At 39.1% G+C, this 21,220-nt stretch overlaps 1 protein-coding gene across 6 annotated transcripts in view; it reads right to left on the reverse strand.

Moving 5' to 3' along the window:
- Positions 1-21,220, reverse strand: part of Mctp1 (multiple C2 and transmembrane domain containing 1) — a 592,391-nt gene that overhangs the window by 5,972 nt on the left and 565,199 nt on the right. For all 6 annotated transcript variants that reach the window (XM_042054767.1, XM_042054765.1, XM_042054766.1 and 3 more), the window contains one exon: positions 585-694. In XM_042054767.1, the coding sequence (XP_041910701.1) occupies positions 585-694 (110 nt within the window). The remainder of the gene's footprint in view (positions 1-584; positions 695-21,220) is intronic.

Genomic DNA, 21,220 nt, shown 5'->3' on the forward strand with positions numbered 1-21,220 from the left:
ACTCTCCCCTGGGACATCCATGGCACTAGGCACACATGTGGTACACATACATACCACATACTTATAATACTTGTAATAAATAAATTACTTATAATAAATAAATCTTAAATGTACTTTTAATTATGGAGAATTCTTTTATAATTGAAAAAATCTGTGATTTTTTTTTCTAAATGATGAAAGGTAGCTTATTTCTTGACTATATTAAACTTGGCAAAAGTCTAGTTAGACTTATACAGTACAGGTGTCCTGATTATCTGAAATGCATTAGGTTAGATTATCTTTCTATGACTTCATATTCTTTCTAAGAGCAAAGTCCTTATGAAAACGTATGCTGAAGTGGAGGACAGTGCTGTTCCTTCAAAGCTACACTTATAAGTTCTTTCCCACCAATATGTTCTAAACTTCAGGCAGGAAATTGACAGAACCATCATAAAACCAAGGATGCACAAAAACAAATTAAGAGGAAACTGAACAACAGATCACGGAATTGTGACGTGTGCCTGACAGAAGGGCTCTGCAGCCCTCCCTCTGGGTCAGGCAGGCTGCCCCTGGAAAGCCAGGGCGCCCAGGCCAGCACAACTCACTTCTTTATCCTTTCGCCAAAGGAGGCCGCGTCATCTAGGATATTCTGCACACTGACGCAGACTTCTTGGATGGCATAGATTTTATTTATAAATCCTTTTTTTTCACCATCCTAAAATACAATAAAGAAAGAAATTCTATATGAATAAAAGCTATATATTGGTTCTTGCTTGATTCTTTGGACAGTCCCTCTCTTGAATTTTTAACATTAAGTGCGTTTCATCTCTATATTTATACAAATGGATATTTGGAGCTCATGAAATTTTCAGGAAAAACGACAGGAGAAATGTACCCGATGGATGCAACTCAAGAAACTTGAATTCTGTTGCTCTGAGGAATGGAAACAAGGAGGTAGAGCTATATGACAGGAGTAATTGCCAAAGCTAACACAAGACTCACTTAGCAAGTCCAGTCTCTCTCTTCTTCACCAACCTCCTTCTCCCAGGATGAGACCTGATGCCTGGAACTTATTGTGTAGGTGAGTGACGTGGGAGGGTCTTCTGTTTGAGTTGATTTCATTGGTTAATGAAGAAACTGCCTGGCCCATTTGATTGGCCAGCCCTTAGGTGGGCAGAGTAGACAGAACAGAATGCTGGGAAGGGAAGTTAATAAATCGCTATGCCTCTGCTCTCTGAGTCAGACCACCCTGACTCTCCTCAGGGAGACAAATGCCATGAAGCCAGCCACCAGGTCAGACGTGCTAAATCTTTCCCGGTAAGACACCATTCATGGTGTTACACAGATTATTAGATATGGGTTAGTCAAGATGTGAGTAAGAGGCTGAAACTAATGGGCCAGGCAGTGTTTAAAAGAATACAGTTTCTGTGTAATTATTTCAGGTAAAGCTAGCAGGTGGTTGGGAGCCGGGCGGCGGGAGGCTGGCCCGCAGCTCACCACTACAAGGTGAGCATGACCTTGAAGCCTTGATCCTCTTCTACCCTGCTAAGTGCTATGATTCCGGGCATGTTCTTCTATCACACCACACTCGGTCTTATGTGGTGCTGGAGATCAAACCTAGGGCCTTGTGCATGCTAGGCAAGCACTCTAGTAACTGAACTACAGCCCGGACTCCAACCCGCTGTCTTGAGCCCACAACCTGTAAACCTCAATTGGGTCTCTGCATATTTTCTTGTACTTTTTCGTTTTCTATTTTACATTTTCTGTTGAACCACGGGCTTTGTAAAGAACCCTGCCACTGAATCGTATCCCTAGACTTGACCAAACAAACACTTCAATTGCAGAAAATACTGAGCACAAACAAGTATACCTGGGAGCAGTAAAAACTGGTAAAAAATATGACTAGTGCTGAGATGCATTAACGAGACATTCATAGGTCAGATACATACCAGTCTTCCAAAAGATGCTGAGATAGTCTACTGTCTCATATGCTTGTAGCCAGTTTTAAAACTTCCTTTTTTTGTACATACTTCAGCTTGAATGTTAAAGAATTCTTGTATACCAGGGAAGGGGTGGGAGGAGATTAAGTATAAAGCACCCTGTGTATGCTGTGAACCTAGGGAAATGTGCATTTTTTGTAATTTTAGACCCAGAGGAAGAAATAGTGGTGTCCTTTCACGATAGAATTCAGCTTAGTAGCCTGCCATCACAGACACTTGCCTAGGTTGTTTGGTGGAGACTATCCAACCCCGATTCCATGACTCCATTTCTCCATGCCAACTTGAATGTCTATGGAAATATAGATCCAATTTCATTACTTTAACTTCTTTTGAACACTTGAATACTCTGCCAGAACACTCAAGACCTCGTGTGGCAGCTAGTGCCTGCTGAAAGCAGCCAGGAAACTAGGATGATAATGTCATGTTGCACATTTACATACGACATTAATTTTACAAGAGTCCAAACACTGCACCGTGAATGCTTGGCCAGGGCTGGCGTTCTGCCGCTCTGCCACCTAGAAACCAAGGACAGTGAATCACAGGTGCAAAGGCTTCCTCCCAGGGCTGCACAGTATGCTGGGACAATCGCCATATAGGCAATTTTATAATTGGATCACAACTGTGGATACCAATCAGTTTTTATTTCAATTTAACTTCAATAAGACAAATGTTTTACATTAGTCATCTAATGTCAAAAAGGACTGTCAAGAAAGGGAAATAATGTGGGAAGTAATTAGATGCCCAGCATTCTCCATTGTATTCAAGTCATCCTTCACTGGCCATGACAGACCTAGACACATTAAATTTCTTATGTTTTCTCCCTCTTCATTTTACCAGACAAAATATTAATTTCACCTATAATCTTATGTAATTGTACATTTTAGATAAACTGAGTATCTAAAGTGACTCTTCCCAGTTGTTTTTCATAACTGCAAAGTTGAGCTAACCCTTAGTGTTCTCTTCTAAGTAGCAGCTAAATTCTTTTATGTCTGTGAATCAAAGTACCCTTATAAATTGTTTATTCTGCATATAACAAAACAAAAACAAAACAAAATAAAAAACAAACCCATGCAGGACTAGGGTATGTGTCAGAGGTAGACTGCATGCTGGCCATACACACATCCTTGGTTCTATCTTCGGCACCAAAGAGAAAAATAAGCAAGTCCATAGTGCTGTTCGTGCAGTGAAAAATTCACTGAGAACAAGGTTCCTGCTCAGGGATATGTTCTTTCACACTAACAATAAAGTACTTTGGCATAACCTCCAAAATTATGAAAGCATAGAAACGTGTCTATATCATTATATAGAATATTAGGGACATTGAACATACAGATTTATTGCAATTTCAACCAAATCCTTATGTTTCAAGTAGACAGAAATGGAGAGAATTTGATCACGTTTTTCTAATTTGCTTGGAAGATAGATACACAACTGTAATCAAGACATTTCTATAAAAGGAACAAGAATGAGAAAGCATTTTGTAGACCAGATAATTGAAAATGGGACACAGATACTGAGAGAATGATGTATAATATGGCATCATGCTGGGTGATTGCCTGCAATCCCTATTTCAGGAAGTGGAGGCAGGCTAACCAAGAGTTCAAGGTCAGCCATGGTTACCTGAGATCCTGTATTAAAAAAGTGGGGTAGGGTTTCATCATATAGAAGGAAATTGTAAATGAGCAATTTTGTTGCCTATAATACTTAGGGGAAATTATACTAAACCCTACCTTAAATGAACTCTCAACTCTGATAGGTAGTAAGAGCATCAAATAGCTCTAAATCCATTTCATACTAATTTTTAAAAGCTAAAAACTATAAATTATTAAAAGACAATATAGATATTTACTTACATTGATAAGGAAGAACTTTCTGAAAACAAGCATTAAAAACTATAACTCACAGAGAAAACCTTGGTAGCAGTAATTTTGTAAAGTTAAAAATGACATCAAAAGTCACCATAAATTGAAAACGTTCAGGCTGGGCTACATCCAGTTCTGTAGTGTGTGCTAAGCCAGTGTGAATCCCAGGCCTTTAGCTACACTGCTACCAAAAAGAATTTTTAAAGGCTGAAAAAAAACTAGCAACAGCTATTGCAAGTGATGGGATTATATTCCAGTACGCTCATCCAATCAGCACCTGTGGAAATAGTTCTGTTGCAGTTTTCTTTATAAATTTAAGACAAAAAATCATTAGCACATTGACTAGAACTATTCTGGAAATCAGAAAACATTTAATTTTTAATGATGAAATGTTTATGATCTATTTCAAATAAGTGAAAAATGAATGATACATAAATTCTATTTTTTAAATAAAATTAACATTTTATGCTTAGAACTCACACCTCCCCAACATAGAAGTAAGTTATTATATGGCATAATTTTACTTTGACTTTTTTATATTTTGTACTTTAATAAGCTTTAAGTAATTTTGAAAAAAGATTTAAAAATCATCTTCACTAAGTACTATAAAATGCTTCTCATATACCAAATTCAATCCTCACAGCCATCCTATAGTATATTTTTCCCATCATTCATTAGAAACTAAGGTTCAGAGATATTGTCAGGGCTTGAACTGGTCTAGAACTGGTTAACTTCAGGCTCTTCTCTCCATAATACATGTATGGCTTCCTTATCCCACTGGGGAGATTCTAGCTCCCTCCAAAGCTTCAGTAGGATAACTAAGAGGGAAAAGGGGAAAGATTTACTTGTGTAACCCACAACCTAGCCTTGAGGCTCACCATGCAACTAAGTTCTTCAGCAAGGAAATAAAATACAGAAATTTCCTTCCAGGGTAGGAAGTGAAGATGTGTTAGGGTCACCAGGTTTAATGTAAATGACATGCTGCAACATAGGATCTTCAGCAATAGGCTGTGTCATTGAAGCCATTAAAACGGGCAATTGTGAATACTTACTTTAAAAATTTAAAGATTGATGTATAATTTTTGGCTAAGATTCTTAAAAATTGGCTCAGCTCTACAATCCATAACCCCAGATAACCTAGACTATAAAGAGGACCCTAAGAAAGACATACATGGATCCAAATATGGAAGAGAAAAGCACAAGATCCCATGAGTAAATTGGGAGTAGAAGAGGAGAGGGGAAGAAGGGAGGAGAGCGGAGAAAAATGTATAGCACAATAAAAAGAATTTAAAAAAATAAGAAAAACATAAAAAAGAAACCACCAAAAAAAAAAAAAAAAACTTAGCTCAGCTCGTATACTTTCTTTGTTTTGCTAGACTTTAAGCCCAGCCACTCCCATACCCCTGCCATCCAAAGAGAAAATAAGGTGGGCTTGTCTTTAAGGTTGACAAAGTTTGGAGAAGGAAATACATTGGGGTAAAATCCTTATTGCAAAATCTCTTTCATCAGATTCTATATTCCTTCACTGTGGTCTCCAGCCAATGAAGTAATTACTCCTTATATACAGTATATGATCCAAAACTGCAGTGAGTAATGGAATTGCTCTATGTTGCATTCCAATATTTCATACTTTCCCCCTAATGTTCAATACTTTATTAGTAGGGAATAAATTGGTACATTTCTTTTATTGTCATTTTTGCTTTTCTTTATAAGCCAGTTTCAATGAAAGAAATACACAGAGTAGTTAATCATCCAAAGGCTCACTAGTGACATTGGTTTAAAAAATGATTAATATTTCTTGCAACATGTAAAAAATGTTACTCATAGAAAACAGTTATAACTATAAATCTGAGAACATGTGAGGCTTAAATTGCATAACTTCTTCAGATTCTGTGTAATTTTTAATGCTTATTATCAGGTTCAAATTGTACACAAAACATCAATTGCTGTAAAACTTGAATCTTGGTTCTCTAATATTTGCCTAGGATCCGTGTTCTATGCTAAGGACAGTTTGGTCCCACTTTCCACAGCTGATTCTGTTCTGTGTCTCTAACCTATGGAAACTAGAACATAGAGACTGTTGAGGGACACACTAAGAAGAGATCAGATGTTTTTTCTCTGCCAACATTTCTTTCTTTTTCAGATATAGAAAACTATATTTCAGCCCAAAATACTGAAATTTTCACAGAGAGCAGCTTGGCAACTCAAAGTCCCTTGGCGACTGAATCTCAGTTGGTGTCTTCTGCAATTCCTATGGCATCAAATCTTACCCCGGTTACTGGGCCTGCATCTTTCCCTGATATTAGTCTTAAAGCCCAGAAACTTTCCTTTGAGACACTGAGGAGATCTAAGACATGGTAAAGGTCAGTGGGGTGGCTGGAAATAATGCACATTATTATGCATATAATAGCACAACCCTGGCAGAAACAGTCCATAAATAACTAGTGTTAGTAGTACTAAGAATTAAAAAAAATAATTAAAATTATTTTTATTCCTTTTGAATTATGATAGAATTTAATTGTTACAGTAAATTTCTGACTGCAGGAGATGTTTTTGTGTAAATTTTCCATGGAACTCACTTTGTAGACCAGGCTGGCCTCAAACTCACAGAGATCTGCCTGTCTCTGCCTCCCCAGCACTGGGATTAAAAGGCGTGCGCCACCACCGCCAGGCCCAGGTAACTTCTTGTTTTCCTGACAGAGACCATGTTAGAAAGCAATTCTTTGCAATGCTACACGGAGCTTATAGAGCTCTTCCCCCCATTTTAACTTGACAAAGGCTTTGTCTTCTTTATGGCTTTTGTCTTATTTTTACCCTTCCAGAATAAATTTCTGTTCTTTGTAGTTGTTGTTTCCTCTGACACTAAGTAGCCTTATGCTTTTCAGTACCATCTGTAATAACACTGTGGTGTGTTTGCATGTGATGTTAAAGATTACTGTAAAGCAACAATTCAGATAAGAATATCACTTGAGCTAGACAATGTGAAATGGGCTTTTAGCTATCAGGTAGCACTCTAAGCTTTATGATGGAAGCCAGGAGGTAAAGAGAGAAAAAGAAAAGGAAAAAAAAAAGATGTTAATAGAACAAAAAGATAAAAAGGCAAAGAGAGAAAGGGATCAATGCAAAGGGAGAGAAGGGAGAGAAAGGGTTGGAGGAGAGGCCCCAGGGACCAGGAGAGTGAAGGCTGGGGTGTTGTGTGAGGATGGAGGAAAGATACCCTGCAGCAGAAAGGAAATAACACCAAAGCAGAACATTGTCTAATCATGAAGCATCTAATCAAAATATTTGTGGAAGTCTGCACATAAAATATTTATCTAATAAATGAATATAAAACTTACAGAAAGTACACAATGGTATAATCACACAGATCTTAAGGAAGATGTAAACATCCCTAACCTGATGACGTAAGAAAATTAGTTTTAAATGGCTTGCAAGCTCTTTACGGACTGCATATCAACGTATATGCTTCTGGTCAGCAGGCAGGATACAGACTTTCTGTAGAGAAAGTTGGCATAGGCCTTTGTCCCAGAAGTCCTGCCTTCAAGACTTAAAATGAACAGAAAGGCCAAGGGGTCTTCTCCAGGCCAACCTTGACAGACACCAAATTACCAAGTGGAAAATAAGTTACAAAGTAACTTTTACCCCTAAGTGCTGAAATAAGAGTCTGTGCCCATGGGGTTTTCTATAAAGCCCTAATGAACAGCATGAGTGAAGGTTTTGATAAAGTGAAAACCCAGGCACTGCCGGTCTTCAAACCTCCTTTGAAGAGAAAGATGGTAGGGTGGGGATAGAGAGAAAAGAGACAGAGGAATAGGTGCACCGTAAAAGCCCTTTTGTTTGTACACTGCGGTTTTGAAGATAAGATAGAGAGGGCTGGGAGATGTAATGCATTAGTAGAGCACTTGCCTAAAATGCCTGGGCCCTGGGTTAAAACACCAGTACCCACTTCCGTGGCCTTTTGATGAGGCAGAACTTAGGTAGGTGTGGAAAACAGAACTGAATGCTGGGAGGAAGAAAGCAGAGTCAGGGAGAAGCCATGGATTCTCTGCCTGAGATGGACGCTGGTTAGAATCTTTCCCCATAAGCCACTGCCACATGGAAATATACAAATTAATAGAAATGGGTTAAACTAATATATAAGATTCAGCCAATAAGAAGTTAGAGCTAATGGCCAAGCAGTGTTTTAATTAATACAGTTTCTGTGTGGTTATTTTAAAGCTAAGCTAGCCAGGCAGCTGGGATGAACAAGCAACCCCAGGCCCACCTTGCAACACCCAATGAATTCTCCTTAAACAGAAGGTTCTACAGTTCTGAACAGTCTCTGTCATTACAGTTATTTGAAACTCTGAGAACTGTGCTGTGAGTAGAAACTGTCCTGCTCTTTCTAATAATCCAGCGATGAAGACAGATTGCCTGAATCTAAATAGCAAATGCTGGCTAGATGGTTTTTACTTTTAGATTTTGTAATTTATTGAGCACTTCATAAGTGAAAATAATATATTTCAATCAAATATATTTCAATTCCCTCCCCTGAAATCCTCTTCTATATCTCCATCATTTTTCAACTCAATTGTGTGTTGTATCTGTTTTTTTTTTTTTTAGAAACTCACTGAATCTACTCAGTGCTATAATTATTGCATGGACAGTGTTTCAGGGCCACATTCCTGGAGCTAAGTGACTGTCCATCTGCCAGAAGCCACAGTTGCCAGTAGCTCCTCAACTAGGCATGCTGCTTTGTGAGTCTTTTCCTCAGTCCTGCTGAGATGGTGGCTGGCTTGACCTTGTGCATGTCTTGTGCCTGCAATCACAACTGTTGTGAGCCCATGTGAATGCCACTGCCCTGCTTGGAAAACACTTTCACTAGGGTCATCCACTATTACTGTCAAGACCTTTCCACCCCTACCTGCTGTGATCCCTGAGCCTTGGGAATAGGGAGTGCTACAGACCTCCCATTTAGGATGAACACTCCACAACCTCTCCAGAGCCTCTTGTTGATGGAGGAGGGTCATCTGTCTATGTGTTACTTTCATTAGTTAATAAAGAAACTGCCTTGGCCCTTTAATAGGACAGAAAATTAGGTAGGCGGAGTAGATAGAACAGAATTGTGGGTGAAAGAAAGCAGAGTCAGGCAGATATCTCAGGCAGTCGCCATGCCTCTCCTCTCTGAGTTGGATGCAGGTTAAGATCTCCCTGGTAAGCCACCACCTCGTGGTGCTACACAGATTACTAAATATGGATTAGTCAAGATGTGAGGGTTAGCCAATAAGAGGCTGGGCCAAGCAGTTTTTAAATGAATACAATTTGTATGTTGTTATTTCGGGTGTAAAGCTAGCCAGGTGGCGGGACGCAGCCCCACCATTCCTTCTACATCTTGTTGTCTATATGTTGACCAGTTGTGGGTTTCTGTGTTAATCACCATCTATTGCAAAAGAAACTTGAGGAGGGCAAAGAGATACATCAATTAGGTGTATAAAGGCAAAGACTTTGGGAGCAATCAAGTACTACATCTGTTTAGCAGAATCATAGTACTAGGTTATTCCCTAGGGCCTATGACCTACCCTTTAACAGTGAGAGGCATGAGTTTCATCTTTTAGAGTGGGTCTTAAATACAATCAGAACATGCTTAGCTGGTTCCGTAATACTGATGTGGCTCCTGTACCAACGGGCAGATCTTACTGGACCACTTACTTCTGGCAGCTCACAGGGTTCCGCTGGGCATGGCTGTCAGTCACTTTTCTCCCCAGCACATGACTAGCACCTTCTAGCACTGGTAAAGTGGCTGAAATTCTATTACCCTACCTACTAAAAAATGTTATGAATGCGTGTTTGCATAGGAAAAAAATCCTCTTTAGGTATGATTTGTTTCATTTTCAAGTATGTGTAGAATTTCACATGCTGAACTAAGATGGCAACTGTGTCTTTATTGTAGTTGGCCATAATGTAATGAAAAGAAGGACTAGATTCTAAGTACAGGTTGTAGCTAAGTTGTTTCTAGTGCTGCCTCCATTATTACCTTAGTTATAGGATTTACCAAAAAATAAATTGACTTCATTTGTAAAATTCAGATAATGGCACATAAATATGTGATTATTATTTTAAAATCAAATTTGTAAATGAATTTGAAGCATTTACCTTAAACATCTGGAACACAGACAGGGTACTTAGACAATATTAGCCAGTAATATTTTTAACCATTTGAAGAGGTTGCAAAGGAAATACTACACAATTGAATATGGGCTAGAGCGATGGCTCAGAGGTAAAAGCACTTGCCCCATGAGCTTGAGGGCCTGAGTTTAGGTCCCCGCAGCCACATAAGAAGCTGGGCATGGCTATATATATCCATGACTCTGCCACTTTTGGGGAACAAGAGCAGGGCTGGGCTTCCTGACTGCCAGCCAAGCTGCAGGTTCAGTGAGAGGCCATGTCTCAGGGAATACAGAGCAAGACACCAAATCCTGCTCTGACATGCGACACACACGCACCGTTATTTTATGTTTGTATCTTACAGGCTTCCTGTTATCCTTACCGTAGTCCATCAAGGCTACCATTCCGACTCTCTACTCACAGAGGGTGAGAGCTGCTGCTTACAGTCTTACCTTACCACACACGCCAGCCGTATTTGTTCTCACCTGAGATTTGGGGTTTGAAAAATAGCATCTGTATAGAAAGTTCATCTGTTTACAATATTCCTCACCCGCCGAAAGTTGTATGTTCTCCACAGTTCACTGGTCATACTCATGCAAGGCACACACCATTTATCATGGGCATCACATGATTTTACCTGTCAGTGCTAATGCAAGCCAGACGTTGCTTTAGAGCCAGTAATTTGTTCAACAAGCCTAGTGGCTGAATTGGGAACAGAATTTTTTAATCTTGCATAGTATAAGCTTTGTTACCAATCTACTTTGTATTATTTTTGTTTTGTTTTGCTCAGTTATGTGCTGCTAGGAATGGAACCAGGGCTTCAGACATGCTGAGCACGAAGTAACCACAGACCTTTAGCAGAATTTTTGGCAAGAGAAGGATTTCCTTTTCAATAGGGAGTAAGGGAAATTCATACATACACAGAGAAACATATACAAACACACATAAATAGAGATAAATACATACATACACAGAGAGATATAGACGTATATGTATATATATATATATATATACACAGAGATACATATACATGCATGTATACACAGAGAGACAAAGACACACAATGTTGGACTTCTTTTTACAATAGATAAAAGTAAATTAAAATAATCATATTTTAAGGCTTCATAACTTTTAAAGCATTTGAATTTCATCGTTCCACTTAAGATGGCAGGAGAGGCCATCATTTTACATTTTACATTTTACATTTTACAGATGAGAAAATTGAAGGTGAGAGAAGCTAAGATGTAACCGTTGAAAATAATTTCTAGCAATGTCTCAGGATTCAAACTGGGATTATTTCAGGTCCCTGTTAAAAAGCCATGGTCACATACGGTATTTTCACTGCATTGTCTGAGATCTTTAAAATTGGCTCTTCCGTGAAGCTAGTCCTCAGCTGTAATCAAATTAAGTGAGAAAGAAGCCATGCAAGCGTTGTGGGAACAACGGTCTTCTTGACTTTTCCAAACCTAAGTAAGAATTACTTTGTGAAATCCAAAGGCTATTTTTCTTTACCAATATTTTACAAGACAAACTTGTACTTTTTTGAAAAAGCACATCTGGTATAAATTACTCCCTTACAGAAAGAGAAAGAATCACCACCCTGCCTCCCATCTGAGCTTAAAAGAGATTTGTTGACATGTTCTAAGACCAGCATAGACAAAACAGCACAGGAAAGGGGAGGCAGTTAGCAAGACCATGGTTTGGCTTGGCCTAAAGTAATCCCACATGCCCCATGGACTATTAACTGCTTTTTCTTTCCTGCTCTAAAGATCCATAGTGAAAATAATACGGGATAAAGAAAAGCTGCACCCATTATTTCCCCACAACAAGATGTTGTGTTAGCAAATAGAACACATAAGCCACCTTCAGCAGACCAAGGTCCTTTATAATCCATTTCTCAAACCCTACTGGAATTTCCTTTCCAAACAAAGATGGACTGTCACTGGGATCAATTCCATCATTTGTGTGGCTACAGTTGCCAAGTTTCTGGAAATAATTGCCATTTAAATACTGGATAATATTTTTCTATGAAGCCAGCAACAGCTTTTATTGCTACTTCATCTCCATGATTTTTTTCTGTGTGTTCAGTGTTCTAAGAATATGATGTCTAGGGATAGGGGAAAGTTTTTAGAAAAAAAAAAAAAACAGGAAAGAGGCAATGTTGAAGAAGTGTTAGTGCCTGACTGGAATCCACTAAACGGGAAATTAACATCAGTGAATAGTGATTCCCTCCGCCCATTTAGGGCTTAGGACTTTTCTTCTTCAGTTCCGTTCAGGGTTGATGATATAATGTGGCACGTCAGGAACAGAAATGAGAACTCTCAAGATTGTCGGGCTCTCCAGTGATAAGCTGCAAAACAGGTCTGATGCAGACGATGAACTCGGAGAATCAGGGCGAGCTTGTCCATCTTTCTCTATTGATGCCATGTGTAGCACATACTTGAATAGCAGGGCAGAGATCCATAGGTTGCTGCTAATATATGGGGAAGGCCTGCTCCCCAAACCTCTCCTCACAGCTGAATAAATCATGAGAACAGGCTCATCCGAGCTTGGAATCCACAAGAACACTGAAGGATCACTTTGTTTACCTAGTGGCAACATTTTTTTCCTCACTTGTGTAACAAATGGCCTTCTGATTAATTGGGGGTGGGTCTTGTATAATAATGGTCTTTTAATTAATGGGGGTGGGTCAGAATCGTGGACTTTCAGGTACTTAAGGGTTGGGTGAGTGGGGAAGGACAAAATAACGTGGGATCAATTTGAAAAAGTATCTCAAATTCTCGCACATGTAAGAGAGTAAGGTACATAGCAAACAATAAAGAGTATAAAGTGTACTCTTTAGAAATTATTCTGTCTTAAATCAAGTGTCCCCAACAATTTCATGTGCTGAAAGATTGTTCCTCAAATGATGGGTCCAGTCATCGAAAGGTGACTCCATCATGAAGTCTGTCATAATTTGAAGATATTTGGGACAGAGGGTGAGAGGCAGTTCCTGGTCAGAAGAAACATATCATGTCCATAGAGTCTGTTTCTACTTCTGTCTCTCCTCTATTTCTTCTTTCTACTTATCTCCTTCCTTCCTCTCTGTTTTACCACACCCTTATGCTATAATGTTTCTGCCTTATCCTGGCTGGGTAACAACAGAGGCAGCTGACCATAAACTGAACCACTGAACCATGAGCCCAAATACTTCTGCCCTCCCTTGGATCAGCTACTTGTCACAGCAATAGAACTACAGTACAGAGATGGTCATTTATGTATCTGCTTTTAAAATTAAAATGGGATGGACATGGGTTGAAGCTATAATGTACTTTCCTGGGCCTGTCTTTATCAGACAGATGGGTGTTGTAAACTTGAATCCTGTTATAAACTGTGCAGACTTCTGTAAGTTACACAAACTCTCAGGGACTGTTTCTTTATCATTAGCAATGTCCATCACACTAGGTGTTGACAATTAAATTGGGCATAAAGTAACTGGTACATTAATAGATGCTGAATAAAATTTCATTTCCTTCTACCCTCTAAATTGCCTTTCATCCCAACCAGTAACATTTTCCTGCTTCTTTCTCTGTTTTCTCTTCTATTTTTCTAGGAATTTGTATGGGAGCCCCATTTATTGTTCACTTAATTTATATCATTTCCCCAATGGGAATTTAAATAAGGAATAGCTACAAAGATGAAGGAGACACTGAGAGTCATGGGATACAGGGGATTTGAGCAGTATAGGAAACCACTGTGAGACTGAGGTGATATCAGCATTGAAGACTATGGAGGAACCTGTCTGATGGACAGCTGAACAACAGGAAATCCAGCTATCTGATCACTATCAAACAATGTGACGTGGCGCAGCAGCATGGGGAAATATGTGGAAGGGTCCCTCATGCTTCAATCCTTTTCTCTGGTCTCCCACTGCCTCCCATTTACCAAGATCTTTAGCAGAGCCCTTAGAAATGGTGTGAGGGTCACCCTGGAAGCAGACAGCTCACACCACAAAACCCAAATTGCCAGGATCAAGAAGCAATGTTTGTAACACATGCACTGAGGTGTAAAGCAGCTCCTTTTACCGTGCTGCTAAGAAACATGGATGTGATAGGCAGGTGAAGAGAGCAGCTTAGAAAGATGTCATGAAAGTAGCTATGCTACACAGAGGACCTTGGAAGCAGAGAACACTGAGGGAATGTTGAATGTGCTGTGATACACTGGAGTGCTTCAACCAGAAGAACTACACAATCTAAGTGTTGTCAATTTCAAATTTTATTTATTTATATACAAGTGCTCTGCATGTAGATCTCCATGCCCAAAGAGGACATTAGATCTTGTTACAGATGGTGCTGAGCCACCATGTGGTTGCTGGGAATTGAACTCAGGATCTCTGGAAGAGCAACAGTGCTCTTAACCACTGAGCCATCTCTCCAGCCCAGAGTTGCCATTTTAAAAATGTTCATTAAAGAGAATAGTTTAGAAAAGAAAAACCAGAAGACCTTTACAATGGTCTGCTGATGGATGATAGTTAGGAGCAGAGTATACAGATTCAAAACTTGGGCATAAACATGGTACTGTATGGAAGGTAGAAAAAGAAATCTAAAAGTTACCTACAACTTTCATCCTGGGCACTGGATAAAAAAAGATTTTATTAAGTCAAGGAAGAGCAGAAAAAGACTGTGGTTGGGGGAGAACAGACAAAGAGTTGTATTTGGATCGTGAAACAGTTGTAAGCTATCCATGGGACAGCCAGGATTTGAGGCTATGTTGAAGGATATATGTCGGACAGGAGGTATAGCTCTGAGAAGATGGTCCAGGAAGATGACATTTTTGGTGTCCCTTCTTGCAGAGTTGATGTGTACATGGAGCTATACAAGATTGCCACAAAAATAACCTGGTGGATTAGCACTATCATTGTAAGAGAGGCCACTGTTCGGTCAGAGTAAGTTCTAAAAGTGTTACTTAATGCATTATTATTATTATTACATAATTGTCATGGAGAGCTAGAAGATGGCCTACAACAAATACTGAGTTCTCTTATCTTGTTTTTGATGTGTATATGATGTCAGATATATACAAGTATTTAAATGTCTGGTCATGAATTCTCCTTGATTGTAATCTTGAAAATTACAGTCTTCTCTCCCTCAGACACTGTGCAGAGTTGATAGAAATTGTTTTGAACCTTCTGGTCTGTGTGACATTGCGAATTAGCTATTTTATCCAAGTCAAACTATTGCTGGTGCAGAAATACAAATGAAAAGGCAGTATTGTCACTAGGAAGAAGTGGTTCATGCTCTTAATCTCAGCGCTTAGGAGGATCTCTGTGAATTGGGGGTCAGTCTGGGCTATAAAGTCAGTGGCAGGACAGCCAGGGCTACATAGAGAAACCCTGACTTGAAAGGCAAAACAAACAAGCAAGTAAAAAGTTAGTATTCTCTAGACAGAACTATAGCTGGGGGAACAAAAGTAGTGTTAGAAATTGACATTGTTTTTTATTTATTCCATTAAACTAAATATCAAAATTGTTGTTCTAATTTCTGCAATATTTTATCTTTATACATATCTGTGTGTGTCTCTCTCTGTGTGTATGTGCATGTGCACATGCATGTAGGTAACCAAGGGGACCCTAGAGCTGGAGCTACAGGAAGTTCTGAGCGGCCTGCTGCAGGTGTCTGCGGGATCAGCCAGTGCTCTCTCTCAACCCCTGCACCCTCGCCGGCCCTTTTTCGTTTACTTTTCATCCTTTTTTCTGAGAGTCATTTAAATTTATTTTAACTCAGCAGAGATGATGGCCAAAATTCGATTAAAAATATACTATCACATAAGGTCATTTTGTGGAGATCGACCACTGGCAAGCTTCCCTGTGCTTTCCTGTAAGAAAGTGCTGTCACATTGGAAGGTTCCTAAGGAATATTTTAAAAACCCACTATTGTTGCACTATTGGGAGAGCTTGCCACTTATTGGATGGCCATCGTGACCATCTGAAGGTTTCTTACTGCTCCATTGCCTTTGTGATTTCACTGGCTTTAGTCAGGTCATTCAGATGTCTTACTAAAAAAGCCTTTGGCTTTAGTCAGGTTATTCAGATGTCTTACTATAGACCAAATGTGGATGTTCTGCCACTGAATGTACACACGGAAATCTAATACTGTTGGCAGGAGCAGTGAGTGAGAGAGAACTGGCCCCTGAGAGCTCTTCCCTCGTGAATGGGATAATCTCTTGGTAAAATTCTGCAGTGCACCCACCCTTCATGTCACACTTCAAAAGGTCATGAACCAGGGCTTGGGTCTTTTAAGACACTGAATCTTCATGGATCTGTCTTGATCTTGGAATTTCTATCTTCCAGAACTGTGAGAAATAAATTTCTAACAGTTCAGATGGACCAAGCCTTTTCAAAAATTAGTTAAATAATTCAAATATGGATTAGAAAAATCAGTTTTTGAGAAAAAAACCTGTGTGATCCAAACTGGCTTTAAGTTCACAAACTTCCTGATGCAGCTTCCCAAGTTGTGGGATTACAGGACCATGGTACTGTGCCAAATAAAAAGACTTTCATGTGCAAAATAGTATACATAAATTATTTAAAATTGGAATGTTCATAAGTACTTCTTTTGTATTATAAATAGGATAAACTTGATCATTTTCATTTACCTTATTACATATGGAAGTTAGTTGTTAGAACCTTAGACTACACATTAGAAAATTATAAAATCATTTTGCAAAATTGGCATCTAAAATACTAATGCAACTGATACTAGAGAACAAGGAAGGACAGAGAACATCTTGTTGGAAGTTCAGCTTTCTCTCATGTACCTGAGTTGTGAATGATGAGAATTATTTTGGGGATAGAAAGTGAATATTAAAAAGGCCTGTGGCTTTACACAAACTTCCAATCCTATCCTAATGTGTTAAGTCTTCTTAGGCATAAAATGGGATACCCCTGGCTTAGAATAAAACTCCATATTTTGCATTGAGTGTATATTTTGTATCAATGCAATGTAAGTGCTGATTACTGGGTGGGAGGCTGGCCGTCGATAGAGGAAATATTCTATGCAGAAGGAAACAGTAGTATTAGGACAAATACTTGATTAGGAAATAAGCCCTTTCCCAATTCTTTTTTTTTTTTCTCATGGTTTATTTTTTTTTATATTTAAAAATTTCCATCTCCTTCCCTCCTCCTCCCCCCTCCCTCCCCTCCTTCTCCCCTTTCTCTCCCCTCCTTCTCCCCCTTCCCTCCCCTCCCCTCCACCCATACCTCCCCTCCCTCCTTCTCAAGGCCAAGGAGCCATCAGGGTTCCCCACTCTATGCTAAGACCAAGGTCCTCCCAACTCCCCCCAGGTCCAGGAAGGTGATCGACCAAGCTGAGAAGGCTCCCACAGAGCCCGTCCATGAAGAACAAAAACCATTATTTTCCCTCATACTCAGGACACAGCAATATACATGGGAGAAGCAGAAAGGGAAAGAGCTATCTTTAAAGCCACCCTGACATCTGTACCAGCCACCAAGCTCAAACCCTTTACATGAACCAGGGACCCATTCCACAAGTAACACTTCGAAGACTGGACTATAAGCCTCACTTTATAGGCAAAGTCTCCAAAGGCCGTGGAGGTGGTGCAGTAAGTGAGAAAACTAGGCTTGTATTTATTTGTCCTCAAAAACAAAGATAGAAAAAAAAATCAGTTCAAGTGTTACAGAAAATATCTTGATGGTTATATTACTGTTTGCTCAAACAATTGTAACAGAAGCTCTGTGAGTTCTTTCATATGCATAGGGGCATTATAAGAAGCATTGAAAGCATCCTCTACCACTACTCCAGTGTGCACTGGATACATCAGTTAGAACTTGCATACCAACATTCACCATCCATCCCAGAATGTCGGTGAGCAATACTGATCAGATTCAATACTCACTGGTACTCATTAAAGTAGCTACTTATCCCTCTCTAGATAAGCCTGCATGAAGACTAGGGATCTTTTAGAATGCAATCTTCTAGCACTTAGCATACCCCTTCCCAGCCACACATTAGCAACTTCATTGTAGAATATGCAAAATAGGACACATAGGTGTAAAGTCAATGGTGAATACCATTAATGTTTCAGATTCTATCACTCCAGTCTCTCTTCCATTTGCTAATTTTTGTGTAAGCTTTAATCGAGAGATGACTAATCAAAGACAATATCAAAGACTGAGAATTCATTGAAGAACTGGACCTTTACCTGGAGTCGCTGATATTGAACATACAATCGCTACATTTACAAAGGAGAAAGTAGTATACATACAAAATGCACACAATTCTAGCTTTCACTACCAAATGCTGAATATTTTATTTCCTTCTTTACTTCATTATGTTTGCACAAAAGTGTCTGACATATATTTTATAGTATCTTCGAGCCAACAATTCAGAACTGGAAATGAGGGCTTAAAGGATTCACAAGTTTTTAAAAATTTAAAAAGTGAAAAATAAGCCTTAAAAATCAAGATAATACATGTTCACATCAGAATAGCAAAGCCTCCACTTTTTCCCTGGCTCCCAGAGAATTTTTTTTACCTTCCCTGGATACAATGATTGTTGCCCAGTGTTTTAATTTATTCTTAAAGTTTGTTCTGCACAGTCACAGAGATAGAGATGTTTAGAAATATCTGTATGTTGCTTTAATGTTTGTTTTTTGAGACAGTGTTTTCTGTAGCTTTAGAGCCTCTCCTGAAGCTACCTTTTGTAGACTAGGATGACCTCAAACTCACAGAGATCTGCCCATCTCTACCTCTGTCTCCCGAGTGTTGGGATTAAAGGCGTGCTGCACCACCATCCATCTAGAAATACCTGTATGTTGTTTTCTTAAGGCATAGATAACAGCAGATCTATTGTATATATGGAGCATTCTTACATCCTTTTCCCACAATAATGCTGAATATCTGTTAATTATTTTAGGTACAGAATGGCTGGTGATATATATGCCAGGATTTATTCAACAGGTTTTCCCTCAATGGATCCTTGATTCTTTAATAATTTTTATAGTTACAAATCAGAAACTAAGAACACCCTGGGTTTGTAACAATTCAGACATGGGCGAGTATCTCTGCGGGATAAACTTTTGGGAGTGAAATTGTTTGGCAAAGGATTTGTGTTTTCGTAGTTTGTGTACCTACTGTCAAGCTGCCTTCCTCTTCTGCCAGGTGACAGGAAGGTGTCTATCTCCTAGCTAGGCTGTCTGCAGAAGTGCTCCTGTCTTACATGAGTTTCAGTAATATTTGAAGACTCACACTAGTTGCTTGGAAAGCTTTAAGGGTCAGTTTTTATACTTATGACTACATTTATTCCATACTTCGATGTACATCAAATGTGTACTTATCTTACAGAGGAAGATAGTCTTACTCTTGCTATATAACAATGGAGAAAACAGTGAACACTGCACAAACTGGGGGTGGTGAGTGATTTCCAAGTCAACAGACTAGAAATTTCCTTGATCAGTGCTATTTTCATCAATACAGCTCTACTGAAGATACAGCTCTGTAGGTCTGTTTCTATGTTCCTGCTTTGAATGTATTTTCAAGCAGGAAATTCTCAAAACTGAGAAAGGGCAGTGAGGCATTCCAGAAAAGCACACAGATGCTTCCAAGGAGCCTGGTGTGTGGTCCTTGGTTTCGGATCACTGCCCCGAGTCCAACCCTGTTATCTGTATGCTCTCTAGTGTCTTGCTTACGCCATCTAAATTGCAGCTTCCTTTTCTCCTTCCAGAGCTGGTGTTTGAACCTGGGGCTCTGCACATGCTACTAGCAAATGCTACATCACTGAGCTTCACCCCCAAACTGAACTTTTCTTAATTTATACATTATAATTAGCAGAACTTGTTTTATTGGAAAGAGTTAACTGATGTAGTAGTTCCTACTAACATTTATAATATCACCATGACAGCTCTATTCTAAATTCATATAACCTGTGTAATTATAAGGTAGATGCATATCCATGTTTATGTAGATATGTCCAAGTAATATAAATACAAGTTAACTGTAGACTTTAGCATAAAACAAATCATAATCTTGTTGAATACAGGAAGGTTAATGCCAAATTTCCATGCCTCTTGAACACACACACACACACACACACACACACACACACACACACATGCACACACACACCCTTGCATAAATACGTGTCTTCAATGAAAGATTACAAAAAGCACATGTGAGAGTCTTTAAATTTCCTTTGACTCAGCTTCAGGTTGCAATGGGATGAACTCTGGTTGCTTGACTTAAAGACAGGTAGTCCTCCTAAGTGATGTGCTGAGACTGCATGCAGTGGAGACCAACTTAGGTTTTGAACAGCAGAAAATGGTGATTGATTCACTGTGCATTTACTTTGTGTTTGGTACTACAGTCACCGCAGGGACAGAGGAATGAACCTTGCTTCTAGGATGTGTAGAGCCAGGAAAAACATTTGGATGGTAATAGTGCAAAAAACACAATTTCCTCGGGATTGCTAGCAGCAAACAAAGCATTCTCAGATGAGGGTAATATCTAATTATTTCTATTTCCTATACTATGTATCAGAGAGATCCAGATAGCTAGAAGAAATAGGTTCTAACCCAGAGATATCAGCTCAGATATTAGAATAAAATACCATTTTCAGATCTAAACTTCCAAATAACTTGATGATATTTATTACCAAAGACACTGGTCACTCCTTAATACCAAGTTTTCTTCTGGGTGGACATTGAATAGAAAATAATAAAATATAATAGAGAGTTCTTTAGGAATTTTATTTAGATACCTTCAGTTTTGCACACAGGTCCTTTTATGGCTGAAATTGTCAATGAGTGACATTTAAGTTTCTTCCTTTACTAAGTAGAGTTATAACTTCTAATATAATTCACTAATAAAAAGTCTAACTTGATTTAATTAGAATGTGAACACTTATTCTCAAAATTAGGTACCTGGAGAAGCTGGAGATTTCAAGTCGTTACTAATGCACGTTCACCACCTAGTGGTACATGTGATGAACTGCAGGTATGTTACCGTATATTCTCATAACTCATGGGCAACACCAGAAGCTTTTTACATAGCTCCAATTTTCCAAGTCATTTGTAGGGTTCCACATCTCCTGTTACTCCATTTCACTCTGCACTGCACCCTCTAGCTCAGATAGCCTCCACCTTATCTTGGCATTGTGGTACTATCCTGACTGAATTCTACAATACCTGTACAACACTGAAATCTCTCCCATCCCTCTAGCTAAGAAATCAGTCTGTTTCTGA

The sequence above is a fragment of the Arvicola amphibius genome, chromosome 3 (assembly GCF_903992535.2).
Source record: "Arvicola amphibius chromosome 3, mArvAmp1.2, whole genome shotgun sequence".
Classification (NCBI taxonomy): Eukaryota; Metazoa; Chordata; class Mammalia; order Rodentia; family Cricetidae; genus Arvicola; species Arvicola amphibius.